Source organism: Canis lupus, chromosome 7, assembly GCF_048164855.1.
Source record: "Canis lupus baileyi chromosome 7, mCanLup2.hap1, whole genome shotgun sequence".
In the NCBI taxonomy this organism is placed as follows: Eukaryota; Metazoa; Chordata; class Mammalia; order Carnivora; family Canidae; genus Canis; species Canis lupus.
The window spans coordinates 49939119-49956371 of record NC_132844.1 but is presented as its reverse complement, the minus strand read 5'-3'; the positions used below and the strand labels follow the sequence as shown (position 1 = coordinate 49956371).

Below are 17253 nucleotides of genomic sequence, written 5' to 3'. Positions count from 1 at the left end.
AATTTATAATAGTGGAAGGAATAAAAGTGGGGAGAGAGAGAGTGTGTGTGTATGTATGCATGTGACTGTGTGCGCACGTGCATGCATGCACATGCTTTCCACGGTGGGATTGTTGAGCTCTTCCTGAGGTGACAGGGAAAGGCCTTCCTACATGGACAGCTTTCCAGGTTGGATTTCTCAGTGCCCTTTTGTATGACTATTATTTCGTGTAACTAAGCATATATTAAAAAATTTACTGACTTCCATAATACATTGTGTTGAAGTTGATAAATGGAAGCCTTAGTGAGAATGGGAAAAGATGAGCTTTGCAATCAGACAGACCTGAGTGCCAATTCTGACTTGTTAGACGTAGACATGGACATTTTGTTTAAGCTTTCTCACTGTCTGCTTGATCATCTCTAAGTGGGATTTATAATAGTCTACATTTAGGAACACATTAGTAATTACTCAAGACTATACAGTGTTCCTGGAGCTCAATTAGTATCAGTGATTTCTATTATCATCATGCTGACTTTCTGTAGACATATACAACTTCTCGATGGGGACATTTGTAGGTCTCCTCAAGATGAGTTCAGGATTAAACATCTTCCATCCTTTATTTAGATCATCATCATCTAAAAGAGGACATTATGACTGATTTTGCTTCTTTGTTTTTCCTTCTGAGTGCAGGGACCATAGCCATACTCCCACTGGCAGTTTTCCTTCATGAGGATTCTGTTTCTGAAGGTTGAGGAAGTTACCAGATGCGTAATTTTGTTTCTTTCCTTCAGGGGAGCACTCAGTGATAGATTTGCCAAAGTTTCATTTAGAAAACAGTTCAAGATCATTTAGCAGATATTTATAGGGTTACTCATGTTAGAGTTTTACTGGAACTTTTCAACATCCATTGCAGCTTCTTCTTAGTTATTTTTTAAATGACTATTTAAAAAGAGACTCACAGAGGAAGAAGGATCCTCGGTGCCTCCCCACACACGCCACCAGTAAGATAGATAAGAAAATGTATAAGATCACCATTATGTGGAAAGATGAGTCTACATGACAGAACATATAGATCCAGAAGAGATATAATTTATCAAATGTTTTTCTATTTAAGGGCAGATTTTCATTAACTTTGTTTCTTTTTGAGAGAGAATAGTTATGGTCAAAAGAAGCTCCATATTAATTTGTCTGTGTAGAAATCAAAGTAAAATTCTGTTTGCAAAGATTATCTAACACACCTGGTTCTTGTGATGTATAAAGCAACAGAGCCCATCCAATGTGCATTCTTAGAGAATACAGGAGCGCATGGCTCTGTGCAGGCTAGCTGCACAGAGATAAAAGCAACAATTGAATAATCTTAACAAAACAAAGAGGACCATGGAGTCTTAGAATGAACACAGGGCTATGGTGTTCTTGTTGGCACATTTTCCTCTTAAAAAATTACGTGTGCTGAATTTTATTGTTTTGCTCACTAAACCCTATCAATCTTTGTGAGCTTGCAATTAAGAAAATATTATAGTTGGAAGGACTCCCTGCTATTATCAAATAACTTTGAAAAGAAATGGAAAAGTACAAGTTGTATAACTGTTATTACAAATTCCAGCTATTTGAAATGTTAATGTAAGACCACAAGGGATTCTCACTGTATTTGTATGCGTTTTAAAGGCCAGGCTGGAACACAAAATTGGTTTCAAGCAATTTCATAACAAGAAATAGTAAGCAACAGAGAGTATTTTATTTATTTATTTTTTATTCCCTCATTCAAGGTTTGCCTTGGCCAAACCTGAGAAATAAAATCTAATAAAAAGCACTAGGTATTTGCGTCCTATCTGTCCATCTGGCAGCAGATGGCAGTATTGATGCATGAAAAAAAAATCCATTCGGGTTATTTTGCAATTACCTGTTGGGTTTTCCCCTCTCTTTAAACTGAGGTATTTGAGCTGAGCCTGAATTCCTAACAAGATGATATTGTTGTCCTTTTACAGGTCTTTGCCAGTTTTTACTTCTCTCTCCTTTTAATTAAGAGTTGTGCTTGGTTGTTGTTTGCTTGCTTTGTTTTGCTTTTAAGAGCAGTTGTAAGTTCACAGCAAAATCAAGTGAAAGATACGCAAGTTTCCCAAATGCCTCCTACCTCCACTCATGCAGTGTCTCCCCATTATCCATATCCCTCCCCAAAGTGATACATTCGTTACAACTGATGAACCTACAGTGACATAGAGTCATCCAAAGTCCATAGCTTACCTAAGGGTTCACTCTTAAAGTTGTACATTCCATGGGTTTGGATAGTGTATCCAAATACATTGTATAATGTATAATGACATTTAGCCACTGCCCCAAGAATCCTCTATGCTCTGCCATTTGCCCCCCAACACTCCCTCACCACCACCCGCTGGCCACCACTGACTTATTTATTGTCTTTCTGATTTCACTTTTCCTAAGATATCATATGGTTGTAGCCTTTAGATCTGTAGCCTTTTCAGATTGGCTTCTTTTACTTAGTAATATGCATTTAAGTTTCCCATGTTTTTTCCTGGCTTCGCATTTCATTTCTTTTTGGCACCGAATAATATTCCATCATCTGGATGTACAACTTTGTTTTCGGTTTATAAAGAGCTATTTGTAGCTCTCTTTAGACCTTGACAAAAATGGGATGTTCAGCTTCTTTTCCAACCAAACTCCTATTTGATATTCAACTGTATTACTCCAGAACATATTCAGCTCAGCAAACGTTCTAGGGAAACAGGCCCTCACGGCTCTCTGGACCACAAGTATCCAGAACACTCTCCTTCCTGTATTTTCTAGTTAGTTTTCCAAAGTGGAACTTCCCTGAGTCAGATAGCAATAAAGAGTCTCTGTTCCTTTTAGATCCCTGGAACATCATCTGTAGTTCAGAGAAAATGGAAGCCCCTGCAGCCTGCTTCACAGCCTCGAGGGCCAGGACAGCAGACCAAGTCCAGGATTAGCGCTGTGGCCGCTGAAATAAAGCAGATCCGAGCCAGACGGAAAACAGCCCGGATGCTAATGGTTGTACTTTTGGTGTTTGCAATTTGCTACTTACCAATTAGCATCCTCAACGTGCTAAAGAGGTAAAGTTCATGTATTCTTTGAAAATAAAGTGACTGTCATTTCTTGGTTCTTAATGAATACCTTTTTCTTGTTCTTCTTCTTTTTCTTCTTCTTAAACCAGAGTAAAACCCTAGCCCTTTGCCCAGATAGTTTGTTAGGCCAGATAACTCAAAGTGCTGTTGTTCCCAACAGGTAAGGCAGAGAGCCTTTTAGAATGCTCAGACTCCACAGGCTCTTGTCCTGGAAATTCCGTGTTGAATGGCAGACAAAAAACAGATGTTCCCCTGACCTCTTCAAGCTAATTGCTGAGCCTTAGTTGCAGAAAAAGTTCTAACGCAAAAAAAAAAAAAAAAAAAAAAAAAAAAAAACCAAAAAACAAACCTCATTTACAGCTTGGGGCTCTTTTTTGATCAGAACAAACAGGTTTTCCAAAACTTTGTCCTCATACATAGGGAATTATGACAGAAAGATAAAAAGAGATAGGGATGTTTTGTTAGCATTCTAATTATACTTAAAAGTGCATTTGTAAGCACATACAAAAAAATGGAATCACAGCTCAAACTGTGTTTTGAATGTTTAAATAGGGGAAAAAAAATCCATTTCCTGAAGGCACTGAATCAAGGGCTCAGGGTGACTATTAATAAAAATTAGCACAAAACATTTCGGTGAGAAAGTGTGTTATTTGTTAGGCTACAGATACACTGTTCAGTTAAAACAACTGACCAACCGAACAGCGAACAGCGATGCAGGGGCCACGGTACACATGAACTTCACAGCCAGCCAACTTTATTGGGAATTATCATAACTGTTGCAAACAGACTGGCCCCAAGGTAATAGTAATTTTGTTTATAATAGGCTTCGAACTTAAACTAGGATTGCTCCTCTCACTTTTCCCTGATTCAGAGTCAATATCATATTCCTCACAGCTGGAGGCTCTGGAGAGCCGCAGCTTTGGCTGGAGTCACACACAGTAAAGGTGGTATAACCAGCTGCAAAGATTTCTCATTCTTCTTGGCCCTTGTTTTTGATTGCTTAATAACTTTTTTGATGGAAAATGAATCTTTGTTTGGTAGTATTATTTAGTACAGACATAGCCTTAAAGGCGTCAGATTTTCGGCAGCGTGAAGCCTTGAGATACATACTGGCTCACGAGAAACTGAAAGCTCCTCTGCCTTCCACATCTCTTCCTAGTTTCTGTCTGATTTTTCTGGACCACAGAAATCCCATACAAATCTATTGTGATCTTTGGCTAGATGCTGTTTTCTACTTTTACGAATCTTGTAAACATGCTATACTACTGAATGACTTTCAGTAGTCATTTAGAAAAATGTTTGTACTTTTATGGTAGTCTGTCTAAATTCAATGAAAGTTAGATTCACTGCTCTCTGCACTGCTCATTTGGATTCCCTGCATCTCAGCACTTGTACTTGCTCTTTAATTAGTTCCAAATATTTATTTGTCCATAATATTTTCCTTATTTTTCTAATTTAAAGACCTCCCTTTCCAATGAAAATAAACAGCTAAGAAGAAAGTCTATGTTAAATTATTTCCTTTTTTTTTTTTTTTTTTTTTTTTTTTTTAGCATTCTGCTCTTTTCCACAAAATTTGAGAAAAACTTTAAATAGCCTTGGAAATTGTTTTTCTTTCCCACACACATTTTCTTCAAATGCTTATCCCTTTGCTTGCCCTTGTACCTTATGCTTGTGTTTCCTGTCTCTTACCAATACATTCCTACACTGTTTTCCTTAAAACAGTTTTTTGTCTGACTCCTTAAAACCAGCCTCTGTAAAGCAGTTCTAGTTTGTCTAGGATTTCAAAGACATATTATGCCAGAGGGTCATAACATACCATTAATTCCATTTGTCCATGTTATTTCCCTCCATATTGTATTTTTGTAAAACTCCAGTACTCCACAGAGCATCACTTTATTCCAGAAATGCATTTCTATCATGGGCACCATCACATGTAATCGAATTACACAATCAGTGATGGAGCCTCTGGCAGGAAATGCATCATAATCTTCAGCCTATAAAATTTATTGGGTAGTTACAAGTGACCTGCTGTTGGCTAGTGAATAGAATTTGATAGATGGAATATTTCTGAGTATGGAACAAATCTTTAAAATGATATACTTCTTAAAGATTTTATTTATTTATTAATGAGAGACACACAGAAAGAGAGAGAGGCAGAGACACAGGCAGAGGGAGAAGCAGGCTCCATGCAGGGAGCCTGATGTGGGACTGGATCCCAGGTCTCCAGGATCAGGCCTTTGGCTGAAGGTGGCGCTAAACCGCTGAGCTACTGGGGCTGCCCTTAAAAATGATATTTAAGTTTAAAATAATGAAATATTTTTCAGAGTTTAAGTAATCAATGAAAATACTAAAACCCAGGAATTTTAGGAAGTTACCATAATTTTGCCTACTGAAAACTAGTTTCTCTCTGGCTGTAATGAAGTCCCAGAAGGCAACTTACAACAAGGCTGGGAAGATTATACTTTGATCAATGCACAAAGGCAGGTAGGAAGTAGTTCTCAAAGACTGCAGTTTGGGAGTGCTCTTTAAATAACACACAAGGGCAGCCCTGGTGGCTCAGCTGTTCAGCGCCTCCTGCAGCCCGGGGTGTGATCCTGGAGACCCGGGATCGAGTCCTGCGTCGGGCTCCCTGCATGGAGCCTGCTTCTCCCTCTGCCTGTGTCTCTGCCTCTCTCTCTCTCTATGTGTGTGTGTGTGTGTGTGTCTCATGAATAAGTAAATAAAATATTTTTAAAAAATAAATAAATGACACACAAAATGGAATAGTAACAAAAATTGTTCAGTCGTATTTAGAAACAAAATGAAAGAAGGGACACCTATGTATTCAACGTCTATACTCTTACCCACCAGAAATAGTATTATTGCATTTGTTGTTTATAGGAGCGAAAGATCATTATCTGACTTCATTTGGCCTTTGATTTACTAATTGTGCGATGGAGATTTTGTTCAGGCACTGAAATTTTTCTAAACCCAGTACAGTGCCATACACCAATGCCTGCTGCCGAGGAAGACACAGGTTAGGCAGCTTCCATCAAGGGCTATGTTCACTCATAATTTTCTTATTTAAAAAATACTTTTCAGAATCACCCTGGATTTCCCATCATTGTTTTTTGTTTTGTTTTGTTTTTCCCACAGAGTATTTGGGATGTTTACCCACACGGAAGACAGAGAGACCGTATATGCCTGGTTTACATTTTCACACTGGCTTGTATATGCTAATAGTGCTGCGAACCCAATTATTTATAATTTTCTCAGTGGTGAGTTTTCAAATGTTCCTTCAACATAAGCCACAATCCCAGCTAAGCGCAACGGATCGATGACCAAAAGGTTTTGAATGCTCTCGGAATATGTGAAGAGCTTAATTGCTATACAATGAGATATTTTTTTCCCTCGAACTAATTCATCTTGAGGTTTTTCCCTTATGAAAGGGAGCACATGTTACCTAACTCATCAGAGAAAATCATCTAAGTTATTCGCCTGTAAAATTTAAAAGAAATGTTGAATAGGAGGAAAGTGAAAATTGTAGGAACTGGAGAACACAGAATCTTGCTTGTCATATATTAAACTTATGATTTACCAAAATGTAAAATAATTTTGTCTGAAAAAAAAGAACAGGCTTGCTATATTATTTCCTTTGCCAACATTGAGATTGCCTCCTTGAGACTGAATTGGAACCATTCCACTTTGGGGTATTTTTCTGTATTTACATTTCTCTTGTGAGTAACATCTCGTGGGGTTATCTCAAGATTTCTCACTGACCACAAAAAATGATATTACTTCTAAATAACACACAAGCTAAATGACACACACAGACACACATCTGTATCCGATTTAATCTTTCTCTGTTTATGGAACCTACAGAATTGTAAAAAATCATTTATCTAGTTGTTTTATTTACAAACATTTTGCCTGACTGACCTTTATAGTTGTGTTTTAATTAGCTACATCTTGACACTGTCTTCTCTCACTGCTCGGCTATTTCTGTTTCATTGCTATCTCCAAATATATGATAATTTGATATGGAAGAAAAGGCAATTCGTTTTATTGCATACTTAATAAAGTATGTGTATTTTCCAACTTCATCTTTGGCCTTGTAGATTGTATGGGTTATTTAAAAAAAAAAAAAAAAAAGGACCAACTACCCAGTCAGTGAGATTTTTTTTTTTAACAATTTTTTTTTTCTCAATCATGACATATACCCTTAATATAGCTGCTTTATTTCATCTTTCAGAGACTCGGGTGGTGTATATGTGGGGTTTGTTTTGGCTTGGATTGCCCCTTTTCTTGCCTTCCCCTGCCACATCCAACCCATCTCCAGAATAAAGACATCATTAGATCTGAGATAACCAAATTCCACTCACTGCTCATGTGCTTCCTTTGAGGGGTCAAGGGACCATGTGGAATTGTGGCTTGGAAAGCAGTGGAGAAGCCACTGGGGTTAGAGATGACTACAGCCCCAAGCCTTGCACTAAGCAGATCAAACCTACAGAAGTCTATAGAGAGAAGTGTTTGAAGTCAAAGCAACAGAACCAAGTCAAAGTGCTATTGTGGGGTGGAGTGAGGCAGGGTAGGTGGCTGAGAATCCCTGGGAACTTGATATGTGCCTGTGATTGTCCAAGTCCCTTGAACATTCTCTTCTTGTGTAATCACTCAGTCACCCAGTTTGGTAATGGAAGCTCAGAGAGGAGAAATGATGACCACCAAAACCGTTCATTTATCCTTAAAAGAATGACTTTTATTTTCATACTTCTCCAATTTCACATCAGTAATGTAAAGATAAGAAATAACTTCTAAAATTTGTAGTTTTTCCTTGTTTTTTCTACTGCCTTATAGAGATTATGAAATTTTAGAAATTTTCTATATATTTTAAGATGTTTTTTCTAGATAACCTTGTTGAACTGAGTGTGCCAGTAGAACAGTTTCTTCGGAGTCTAATGTAGGCGTAATTTCAAAATATTCAGGCTCTATCCAACACAGGTTTCCTCATTTTTGAAATTATTAAGTATCTCTGAACATCCTACCGATGATCATTTTTATTATAGCTATCTATAATAGCCCCCAATCACAAATATAGAAGATGGGACTCTAAGAGAGAGTGAAACAAACTGCAAACATCCCACATGAAAGGCAGTCAGATTACTTTATGGAAATAGCTTATTGTTTCAAGAGTCTAGCAAGCTTCCCGTAATGCCATTTCCTCTTCCCATTTCCCCCTTTTTGCAAAATGCTGCACCTCATTGCTAGTTTGGCTCAAGGGAGCAACTGGGTGGTACCCTATGCACAATTTGTTGAATCATATTTACACATAATTCTTTTTCCTTTCTTTCTCCCTGGTTTGCCAGGAAAGTTTAGAGAGGAATTTAAAGCTGCATTTTCTTGCTGTTGCCTTGGAGTTCACCATCGCCAGGAGGACCGGCTCACCCGGGGCCGGACGAGTACAGAGAGTCGGAAGTCTCTGACCACCCAGATCAGCAATTTCGACAACGTATCAAAACTCTCAGAGCAAGTTGTGCTCACCAGCATAAGCACACTCCCAGCAGCCAATGGAGCAGGGCCACTTCAAAACTGGTAGAACATTCATTCATATGACAGGGATATCTGAGGAAAACTACTCTTTTCTAAAAATCTCTGTGTACACAAACTTTATTACCCTAATGATCTGAAGCTAAAATTACGTTGTGGACCTTTTTTGTTTTTTAATCTATTGCTTTTTGGAAATAAAAAAAAAGTCAGTTTAAAATAATTTCTCAGCTTTGGATTTAAACATGTTAGAAGTTTGACTTTCAACTGAATTTACGTTAGGCTATTTCACTTTTAGCTTCACGTATTATGATTTATGTCCATTAAATGTTTGAATATTTTAAATTCTAATTGTTATTTTAATCTCTCACCTGCAGATTGTTTGCAAAAAATTACCAAGAGTTATCCAATGATTTTCTTTTGTCTACTAAAAGAAGTAGCAATTACTAACTCTGAATTTACAACAGACATGTTAGTTGACTTCGTAGTTTCAAAAATCACAAAAGACTGTCATTATGATGTGACATCTGAGAGAATATTTATATACAAAATAGTATATTATATGAGATAACTCAAAAGCTATCTTTCAAAACTATTTAAAAATACATACTATTAAACTTTTATTTTCCCTGAATTTTATCACCCATTTACACATTTTTCTCAGGTTTGTAACCTTACCACTGCTAACATTTCTCATCACAACATATGGCCAGTAAGACTGTATTAAAATAATAATTTTGGAGTAACTACAAATACATAACAATCTCCATCTCTAAGAAAAGACTTCAACATTTGAAAATAAGATAGGATTCTTCTAACCAATAAAAATGATGTAGTCGTCCTTGCTGGATTAAATTAAGAATGCAATTTACAAAGAAAAAGAGTAGTGGACTACTGAGTCAGAGCTGGGTCCCCTATGGAACAGTTACTACTGCCATGGAGATTTGATGGTAAATACTTACATTTATTTAAATTTCATAAACATTTATTAAATATGAGCACCCACTGTGCTAGGTGCTGGAGAATGAGGTACATCTAGGGAAGATGTACATGTGCCTTCAAAAGAGCTCTAGGTTACTGAGGGAGACATGTTGATAGAGTTCACCAGACAGCAAACCACTCTTGAGGACAGATTCAAATGTGGGTGGGGCAGTGAAGCAACTAACATGAGACATGAACAGTAAAGCTTTCCTGTTTTGTTTCTGATTCTTACAGTGACATGGTTGATGTCATCAAATTCCACGTAGGCCTACAGGTGATTAGGCTGGAAGTACTGGCTCCAAACTCACACACAAATGAGTAGCCACATAGAGTGTTTTGTACAAATGTGAGATCTGCAATCCAAAGCACTGAATATTTCAAACTTGTCCCTCTGCAAAATTTTTCTAATTCAAATATTCATTTTAAAATTGAACTAAGGGACACCTGGGTGGCTCAGTGGTTGAGCGTCTGCCTTCGGCCCAGGGTATGATCCTGGAGACGCGGGATCAAGTCCCACATCCAGCTCCCCGCAGGGAGCCTGCTTCTCCCTCTGCCTGTGTCTCTGCCTCTCTCTCTCTCTCTCTCTCTCTGTCTCTCATGAATGAATAAATAAAATATTTTTTAAAAATTGAAGTAAAAGAGATGTTCATGAAACTTTCTGCTCTTCTTATATTACAGCAGCAGATATCCTTATTTTTATTGAAACAAAAGATATAGAGAATAATATTTAAGAAAGATTTTTATAGAAGATAAAAATTATCTCATTCATTTGCATGCTATTTTCCAACTCATCATTTTCCAAAAGAAGTAATACAAGCAAATTGTCCACAAGTTGTTTTCCTATTTTAGAGTATGGGACTACCTTGTGTTTTTTCCTACTCAAAACAAAAACCACCCTCACATATAAAGTTTATTGAAATTATATTGCTAATTAACAGAAAGATAACAACAAAAGCAAAGTATTATAACTCTCTCCTTCCTTCTCTTTGCACATTTGGGAACTTTCTTGTTTATGCTGTGTGAAAGGAGTGTTTTAATACTCAGATTGTGATGAGAGCTAGCATTTTTAATAGTTTGAGTATCCTTCAAGTAATATTGATAGTATGCCTTAATGTCTAAGTGGTATCTCAGAATAAGAGCTAAATTATTAAGACTGTAATATATCTAGTTGTTTTTTATTGTTTAAGAAGGAGTGAGATTGAAAGAGGGAGAGCAAGAGAGAAGGAGAGAGAGAGAGAGAGAAAGAGAGAGAGAGAGGATCCAGGAGGCAGCATCGTATGATTGCCTGTGAAGGACAGACTCATAAGTTAAGATGCCTTTGCTCTAAATAAGTGATTCTCAAAATGTGGTTCTGAACCATCTACATCAGCCTCATCTAAGGACATATTAGACATGCAAATTTCCATCCTATCTTGGATCTTCTGAATCAGAAACTTTGGGGGTGGCGTCCAGGACTCTGTTTGTTAACAAACCCTACAGATTATCCTGAAGCACCTGAAAACTTGAGAACCACTGCTCCAAATAATACCACCTGGCACCTGCTAATTAGCCCATGCAAAATTAAGTATTTTATTGCACAGGTATCTGTGCAGGGACCATCGTCATCACTACTGTCAACCTGGTTGGATGTCTGGAAAAAGAGGCTGAATATCAATGTTAAATGTCACGCAGTGTCATCTCAAAGAGACAGATATGAACCAATTGCCCCGGAGTGACAAGCGCAATGTGAATGAAGACTGGTTTTAAAGCCCTTGTGTACTTTACAGATACCTGGATGACTTGAGTTTCTAACTAAAACTTTTAAATCTCCAGTTTTACTTACACTTATGAAAGACGGTCTTGTGGAAGTAGACAGTTTCTAAGAATGATCATTGCCTGGAAGGAAAACAAACACCAGGACTTATAAGAAACAGTGGTAATGGAGTAGCAGACTGTATGTGTTGCTTGCTTTCAACATGTTAATACTGGAACCCCCTACTAAGAGGTCTGGATGAAGTATGGTTACCTTCCTAGGACAAGGGGTAGAGAAGGTGTTGTTTCCAAAACCTGCCAATCTTATGGAACAAAGGGTCAACTAGTCCCCTCATTATGCGCTAATAACACAAAAGAGAGACTTCTTATGTAAAGACTATGTTACAAAGGTTTTATGCTATACATATAATATGCATCTGTCTTTTTTGCTGTATTTCAAAGATTTAATGTAAGATGTCATTAATGTTACTGAAATTTTGTTATCAATAAGGATGAGATAATTTTATCGAATATAGAATACATTTGAACTTCATTATTTCTGAATTTCTACAAACCCATGAACACTTTGATATTTGAATTCATTCATTCTTGGCAAAAGATGACTCCCAGTTTCTGAGGAAAATGACTTTTAAGTGCTGCAAGACTTGGAGTGATTCTTAGATATCAAATAACTATTACAAATCATTGATGAGTTAATTGCAAAAGTATTAGGCATAGTGATACTGAATTTCACTCCCAGTGTGCATTTTTTTTTTATCAAAGAAGTAAATATGTTTGTAAAATGAGTTCTGAATATACATAAACCTGAACTATCACAATGAAAACACCTAAACATGCTTATGGACACAAATTGTGAGGAGGGCTATTATTGTTTTATTACCAGTATAATAATAGAATCTTTCATGCTTGATAATAGTAATCAACTGCATTTCAAAAAAAAAAATCTGGTTATTTATTGCAACTTAGAAAGTTTTTCAATTCCAGTTAATTTTACAATAGACAACTTTTCTACTTTCTACAAGTTACAGGTCAGAAAAAGAAAATTCCATTAGGTTATATACAATTAGTTTCCAAATGGCATGAAGTAAAATAATTGATTTTTTAGTGATAATATGTAAACAAAAAATATTATTAACTTAAATCTATTCTACTACTTCATGTACCTCAGAAAATGAAGTGCAAAGGTATGGAAAACAGTGTTATCTCCCCAGATTCAAAGAGGATTGTATTCTAGAATACTGCTGCAATCAAAGAGGGAGCAAAACAAAACACTCCCTCCCATTTGCCACGTATTTCTATTCTCTTACAATTTCTTTATAAGCTTTGGGGTTAGAATGTCTTTTAAGTTCCTGAAATGTATTTCTATAATTGTTGTATTCCATGTATGTAACATCATGTCACTTGTTTAATAGTTATACATTTAAAGTTCTTTATGCCTGATTTACTGTGTGTTCATGAAGAAATTTCTTATCAAATCCAATGGGATTACACACCAACTACTGTGAAGGATGCTTGTCATGTACTTTTTAAGTAAAAACCATATTGAGAATTCGATAATCACATTTACACTGCCCTCTCTATTGTATGAAAAATCTTGTTTTTGTTGATTAGATACGTTGGATATTTACTCATAACTAGTGTCAAATCTTCACAGTTAAGGATTAAATTAAGCCCTCTGGTGTGGTACTTAATGATAAAAATATTTTTCCCAATAAGTTTATATAACCAGGGATAATCATGATATAAAAGATTTTTAATGTTGTTTTTAAGAGCAGGTACTAAACTAAGGATGGTTAAGATTAATACAGAAATATTTCATAAAAATTATGTTAAGCCACTGACATATATCATTAAATTTTGGAACTTTTATCAGATTCAAGAGACTGAATATTATTTGTATTTAAAGAAAATTATGACCTTGTGATTTTCAATTTATTATTAGACTAATAAGTATGGCATTTCCAAAATTAAGCAATTTTTTTCTTGGTCATTATATATAAAACTTTTAGGGTTCTTTTAAGTTAATTATAAATTTTAAAATGTATATTTTCTGCTTCTCATTTCTTAAATGATTCTGATAAATGACAGCATCAACTGCCAAGGATTTTTATTTAAAAGTTCATTTTTATTTACTACTCTTTATTCTAGCTTGTATCAAAAATGGAGTCAAAGTAACTGGGCAAGGTACATACTTGACTCCATCTAGGGAAATGTGACTTGAGTATGGGATGGTTTCTAGAGACAAAGTGAAACAGAGTAAAATCCCAAGACTAGCTATTTCAGGGGTGAAGGTGTTTTGCTTTGAGTAATCTATTATCATAGACTAGGTACTTGGCTACTTCTCTCAGAGTCAGCCCTGAAGAGATGTAACTCATCTCCGCTTTCATTTAGGCCAGTGGCCATGAATGGGAAATGGGTAATGAGGTAAGTTTCTTGAAGCACCTCTTTGATCTTGCCCTGTTTTTACTATTTCCTTACTCTCCAGCTTTAGTCCTTACCCCAGCCTCCCCGGAAGCTAAGCATGAGCAGACCTCTCCCTACAGCCCACCTCACCCTATGGAGTTCCCTGTCTCCTTTCAGACCAGCCCCAAACAATAGGTATGACTCAGTGCCTCTTGTTATCTCTTGAAATGAACCATGACACATGGTTAATTTAAGAACAAATGAAGCAGAGCTCAAGGAAAAAGGAAAAAAATATTTGCATTATTATAGCCAAAAATTTTAATTTTACATCCTCTCCAAACAGGCCATTTATTTTCTCTCCTGAATATCTATTGGTCTATTGGTCAGTGGTCTATTGGATCTGTATCAGTTTCCATTCCAAGCCCTAGCTAAGCTTGCTGCTTCAACTTGGAAGGGATCTCAACTTTGAGATTCTTAGGCCAAGGCCATGGCAGGTCACTAGGGATTTATGCCAAAAAAGTGGTACTTGTTTCATCTTTTAAAATAAAATATCTATTTCATCCATTGCTTTTCACAGGTTCAGCCCCAATGCAATAGCAGAAAGATAATATTCAATTAAAAAAAACTATTGCTTATTATGTAATCAATTTCCAATTAATTTCACAAAGTTTGAGTTAGACTGATAATTTCCAAAGAAAAAAGGATACAGACAAAGTATTTGTGGAACTGGGAAATCTGTATGGCAACATGAAGTTTAATTTGTTGTAGATGTGATAAAAGATCATGCCCAGAAAGAAGTTATGTTCTCTTTTCACTGGGACACAGATTGAAGAGTTCTCCTTATATGGTATAGATAGATGAAGTAGAGAACTTGCTTATGAAGTCATGTCTATATCATGAAGAGTATTTACTAAAGAATGGGGAAAATTGTCATTTTAGAGTATTACCAACACATATACACATGTATATATATGTATGTCTGAGTGATTATATATATGTGTATGGTGTGTGTGTGTGTGTGTGTGTGTGTGTGTATCTGAGTTAGGGGTGCCTGGGTGTCAAGGTCGGTTAAGAGGCCAGCTCTTGATTTCTGCTCAAGTCATGATCTCAGGGTCCTGGGATTGAGCCCTAAATCTGGGCTCTGTGCTCTGCAGGGAATCTGCTTGAGGATTCTCTCCTTCTCTATCTCCTCCCACTCTCCCACTTCTCACACACTCTCTTTCACTCTAAAATAAATAAATCTTAAAAAAAAACCCTGAATATATATATATATATATATATATATATATATATATATATATATAATTTAGTCTGAGAATAGTACCCAATGTGTGCTAATTTCATGCCTCAGCCTTTTAAAGATTTCCTTTCTTCATCTGGTTTACTCCTCTCTTCAATTATATTTCTTAGTTTGGTGGCTAGTTTTACTCTCTTATACAAATATCTAGGTTTCATATTTTTTCTATTCTAGACAGCATTTTCCATAAAAATAATCTTTCTCTTTCTTTCTTTCTTTCTTTCTTTCTTTCTTTCTTTCTTTCTTTCTTTCTTTCTTTCTTTCTTCTTTCTTTCTTTCTTTCTTTCTTTCTTTCTTTCTTTCTTTCTTCTTTCTTCCTTCCTTCCTTCCTTTCTTTCTTCTTTCTTTCTTTCTTTCTTTCTTTCTTTCTTTCTTTCTTCCTTCCTTCCTTCCTTCCTTCTTTTTTCTTTCTTTCTTTCTTTCTTTCTTTCTTTCTTTCTTTCTTTCTTTCTTTCTTTCTTTCTTTCTTTCTTCTTCTTCCTTTCTGTATTTGTTTATTTGACTGGTATTCATATAGTTATAACAATTTGGGACAGTGAAAAAAAAAGTCTATAACTGCCAATTCCTCCAAAATTCCATATAATAAATAAAAATATAAGATTCTTGGTGCCACAGACCTTCTCTGTGTTATTTACTACTATATCCCTGGGTTCTAGAATGATGCCTGGTATATAGAAGTCACTTGATAAGTATCTCTTGAATTAATGAATTAATAATAATCACATGGCAATTCTTTCCCCAACTCATGTTTTTGTTTTATTTTTTCTCAATTCTTTCCATGTGCTCTCTGAAACCCTTTTTTTAAATTTTTATTTATTTATTATTTATTATTATTTATTTATTATTTATTTAGTCACAGAGAAAGAGAGAGAGAGAGAGAGAGAGGCAGAGACATAGGCAGAGGGAGAAGCAGACTCCATGCACCGGGAGCCCGATGTGGGATTCGATCCCGGGTCTCCAGGATCGCGCCTGGGGCCAAAGGCAGGCGCCAAACCGCTGCGCCACCCAGGGATCCCTCTGAAACCCTTTTCGCATTGAGAACAAAATGCCCTATATTCCCAGAGTCTACACTGTTTGGATCTTTTTTTTTTTAATCTAAATTAAACCATATATTGGGAACACTAATTCCCCTTCTCCAACCACCATGGATTTGGGAAGTAGCACCAGCATTCTCCCTGTCATTCATCCTAGGCCCAGATGACTACTCTTCTATTCATCAGTAAAACCTGGCCTTTCTGAGGGCTTTATCATTATTTACCTCTCTCTTTCTTTGCCAGCATTGTCAGCCTTTTTTTATCTCTCATCCCCTCATTCACATACATTAGCTCCTAGATCGAAGTCACACTCTCCAGCCCCAGGTCCATGTAGATGATGTACCCAGCATCCAGCTGTACACTCCCTTGGTTACCTTAATATATACGACTTTGATTTCCACTGTTCTTCACCAAGCCACTCATAGGTTTGCATAGTGCAGTTGGTAGTCTATGAATTGCACTTTGTGCCTTATTATCCCCTATGGCAACATATCCTCCTCTGAAATGCAAAACTCTGATAGTTTATTCCGAGCTGACAATTTATTATCCTTTAATCTCATGCTTGTGTTCCCATACCTTCCTTCAAACCCAAACGGACTATTGGATTCTTTACCCTTTTATTTTATCCTCAGTTTATTAGTCACATCTTGGATTTACTTTCTTCCCCATCTAAAGAAAAATGAGTCCTGAACTCATTACTAGACATTATTTGGTTCAAAAAAATTCTGTTTGCTTTAATGAAAATCAGGACATTTTCCATGCAAGAGTTCCTGCTGTGCTATAGTGTTGAAAATAAATAATTCAAGCAATGCATAAGAGACTTACTGAGTTAGACTGACAGGCCATCAGCCCCAGTCACCCTTCCCTTATTTGGGATTGCATACCAGAGACTCACATCTCCAAGTGGAGAGTCTGCCTTGGCATGAATCACATGACTTACTTTACACTCTCTCAGCTTTCAGGGGCCCTTTGTGTTTTTGATCCTGCATCAGAAATTGTTCTGAAAATAATTACGTTACTTACCAATTATCCTTAAAACCATATAAATTTGCTTAATGTGACCTTGTAAATCCTCTACAGCTCTTCTTACTGTCCAGTCTTTGCTTTTAACTGTGTATGTTTGAGGGCAGGAGTAGGTCATCCCACTTCTTTTCTTGCCTAGCTATTAATAATTTCCTATTGATTCATC

At 36.4% G+C, this 17253-nt stretch overlaps 1 protein-coding gene across 1 annotated transcript in view; it reads left to right on the top strand.

Annotated features, from left to right (window-relative positions):
* The window catches only part of HCRTR2 (hypocretin receptor 2), a 109434-nt gene extending 96246 nt beyond the window's left edge, over window positions 1-13188 (top strand). The window contains exons 5-7 of the mRNA XM_072832553.1: window positions 2845-3065; window positions 6213-6334; window positions 8420-13188. Coding sequence (XP_072688654.1) covers window positions 2845-3065; window positions 6213-6334; window positions 8420-8649 — 573 coding nt within the window. The 3' untranslated portion in view covers window positions 8650-13188. The remainder of the gene's footprint in view (window positions 1-2844; window positions 3066-6212; window positions 6335-8419) is intronic.
* The last annotated feature ends 4065 nt before the right edge of the window (window positions 13189-17253 follow it).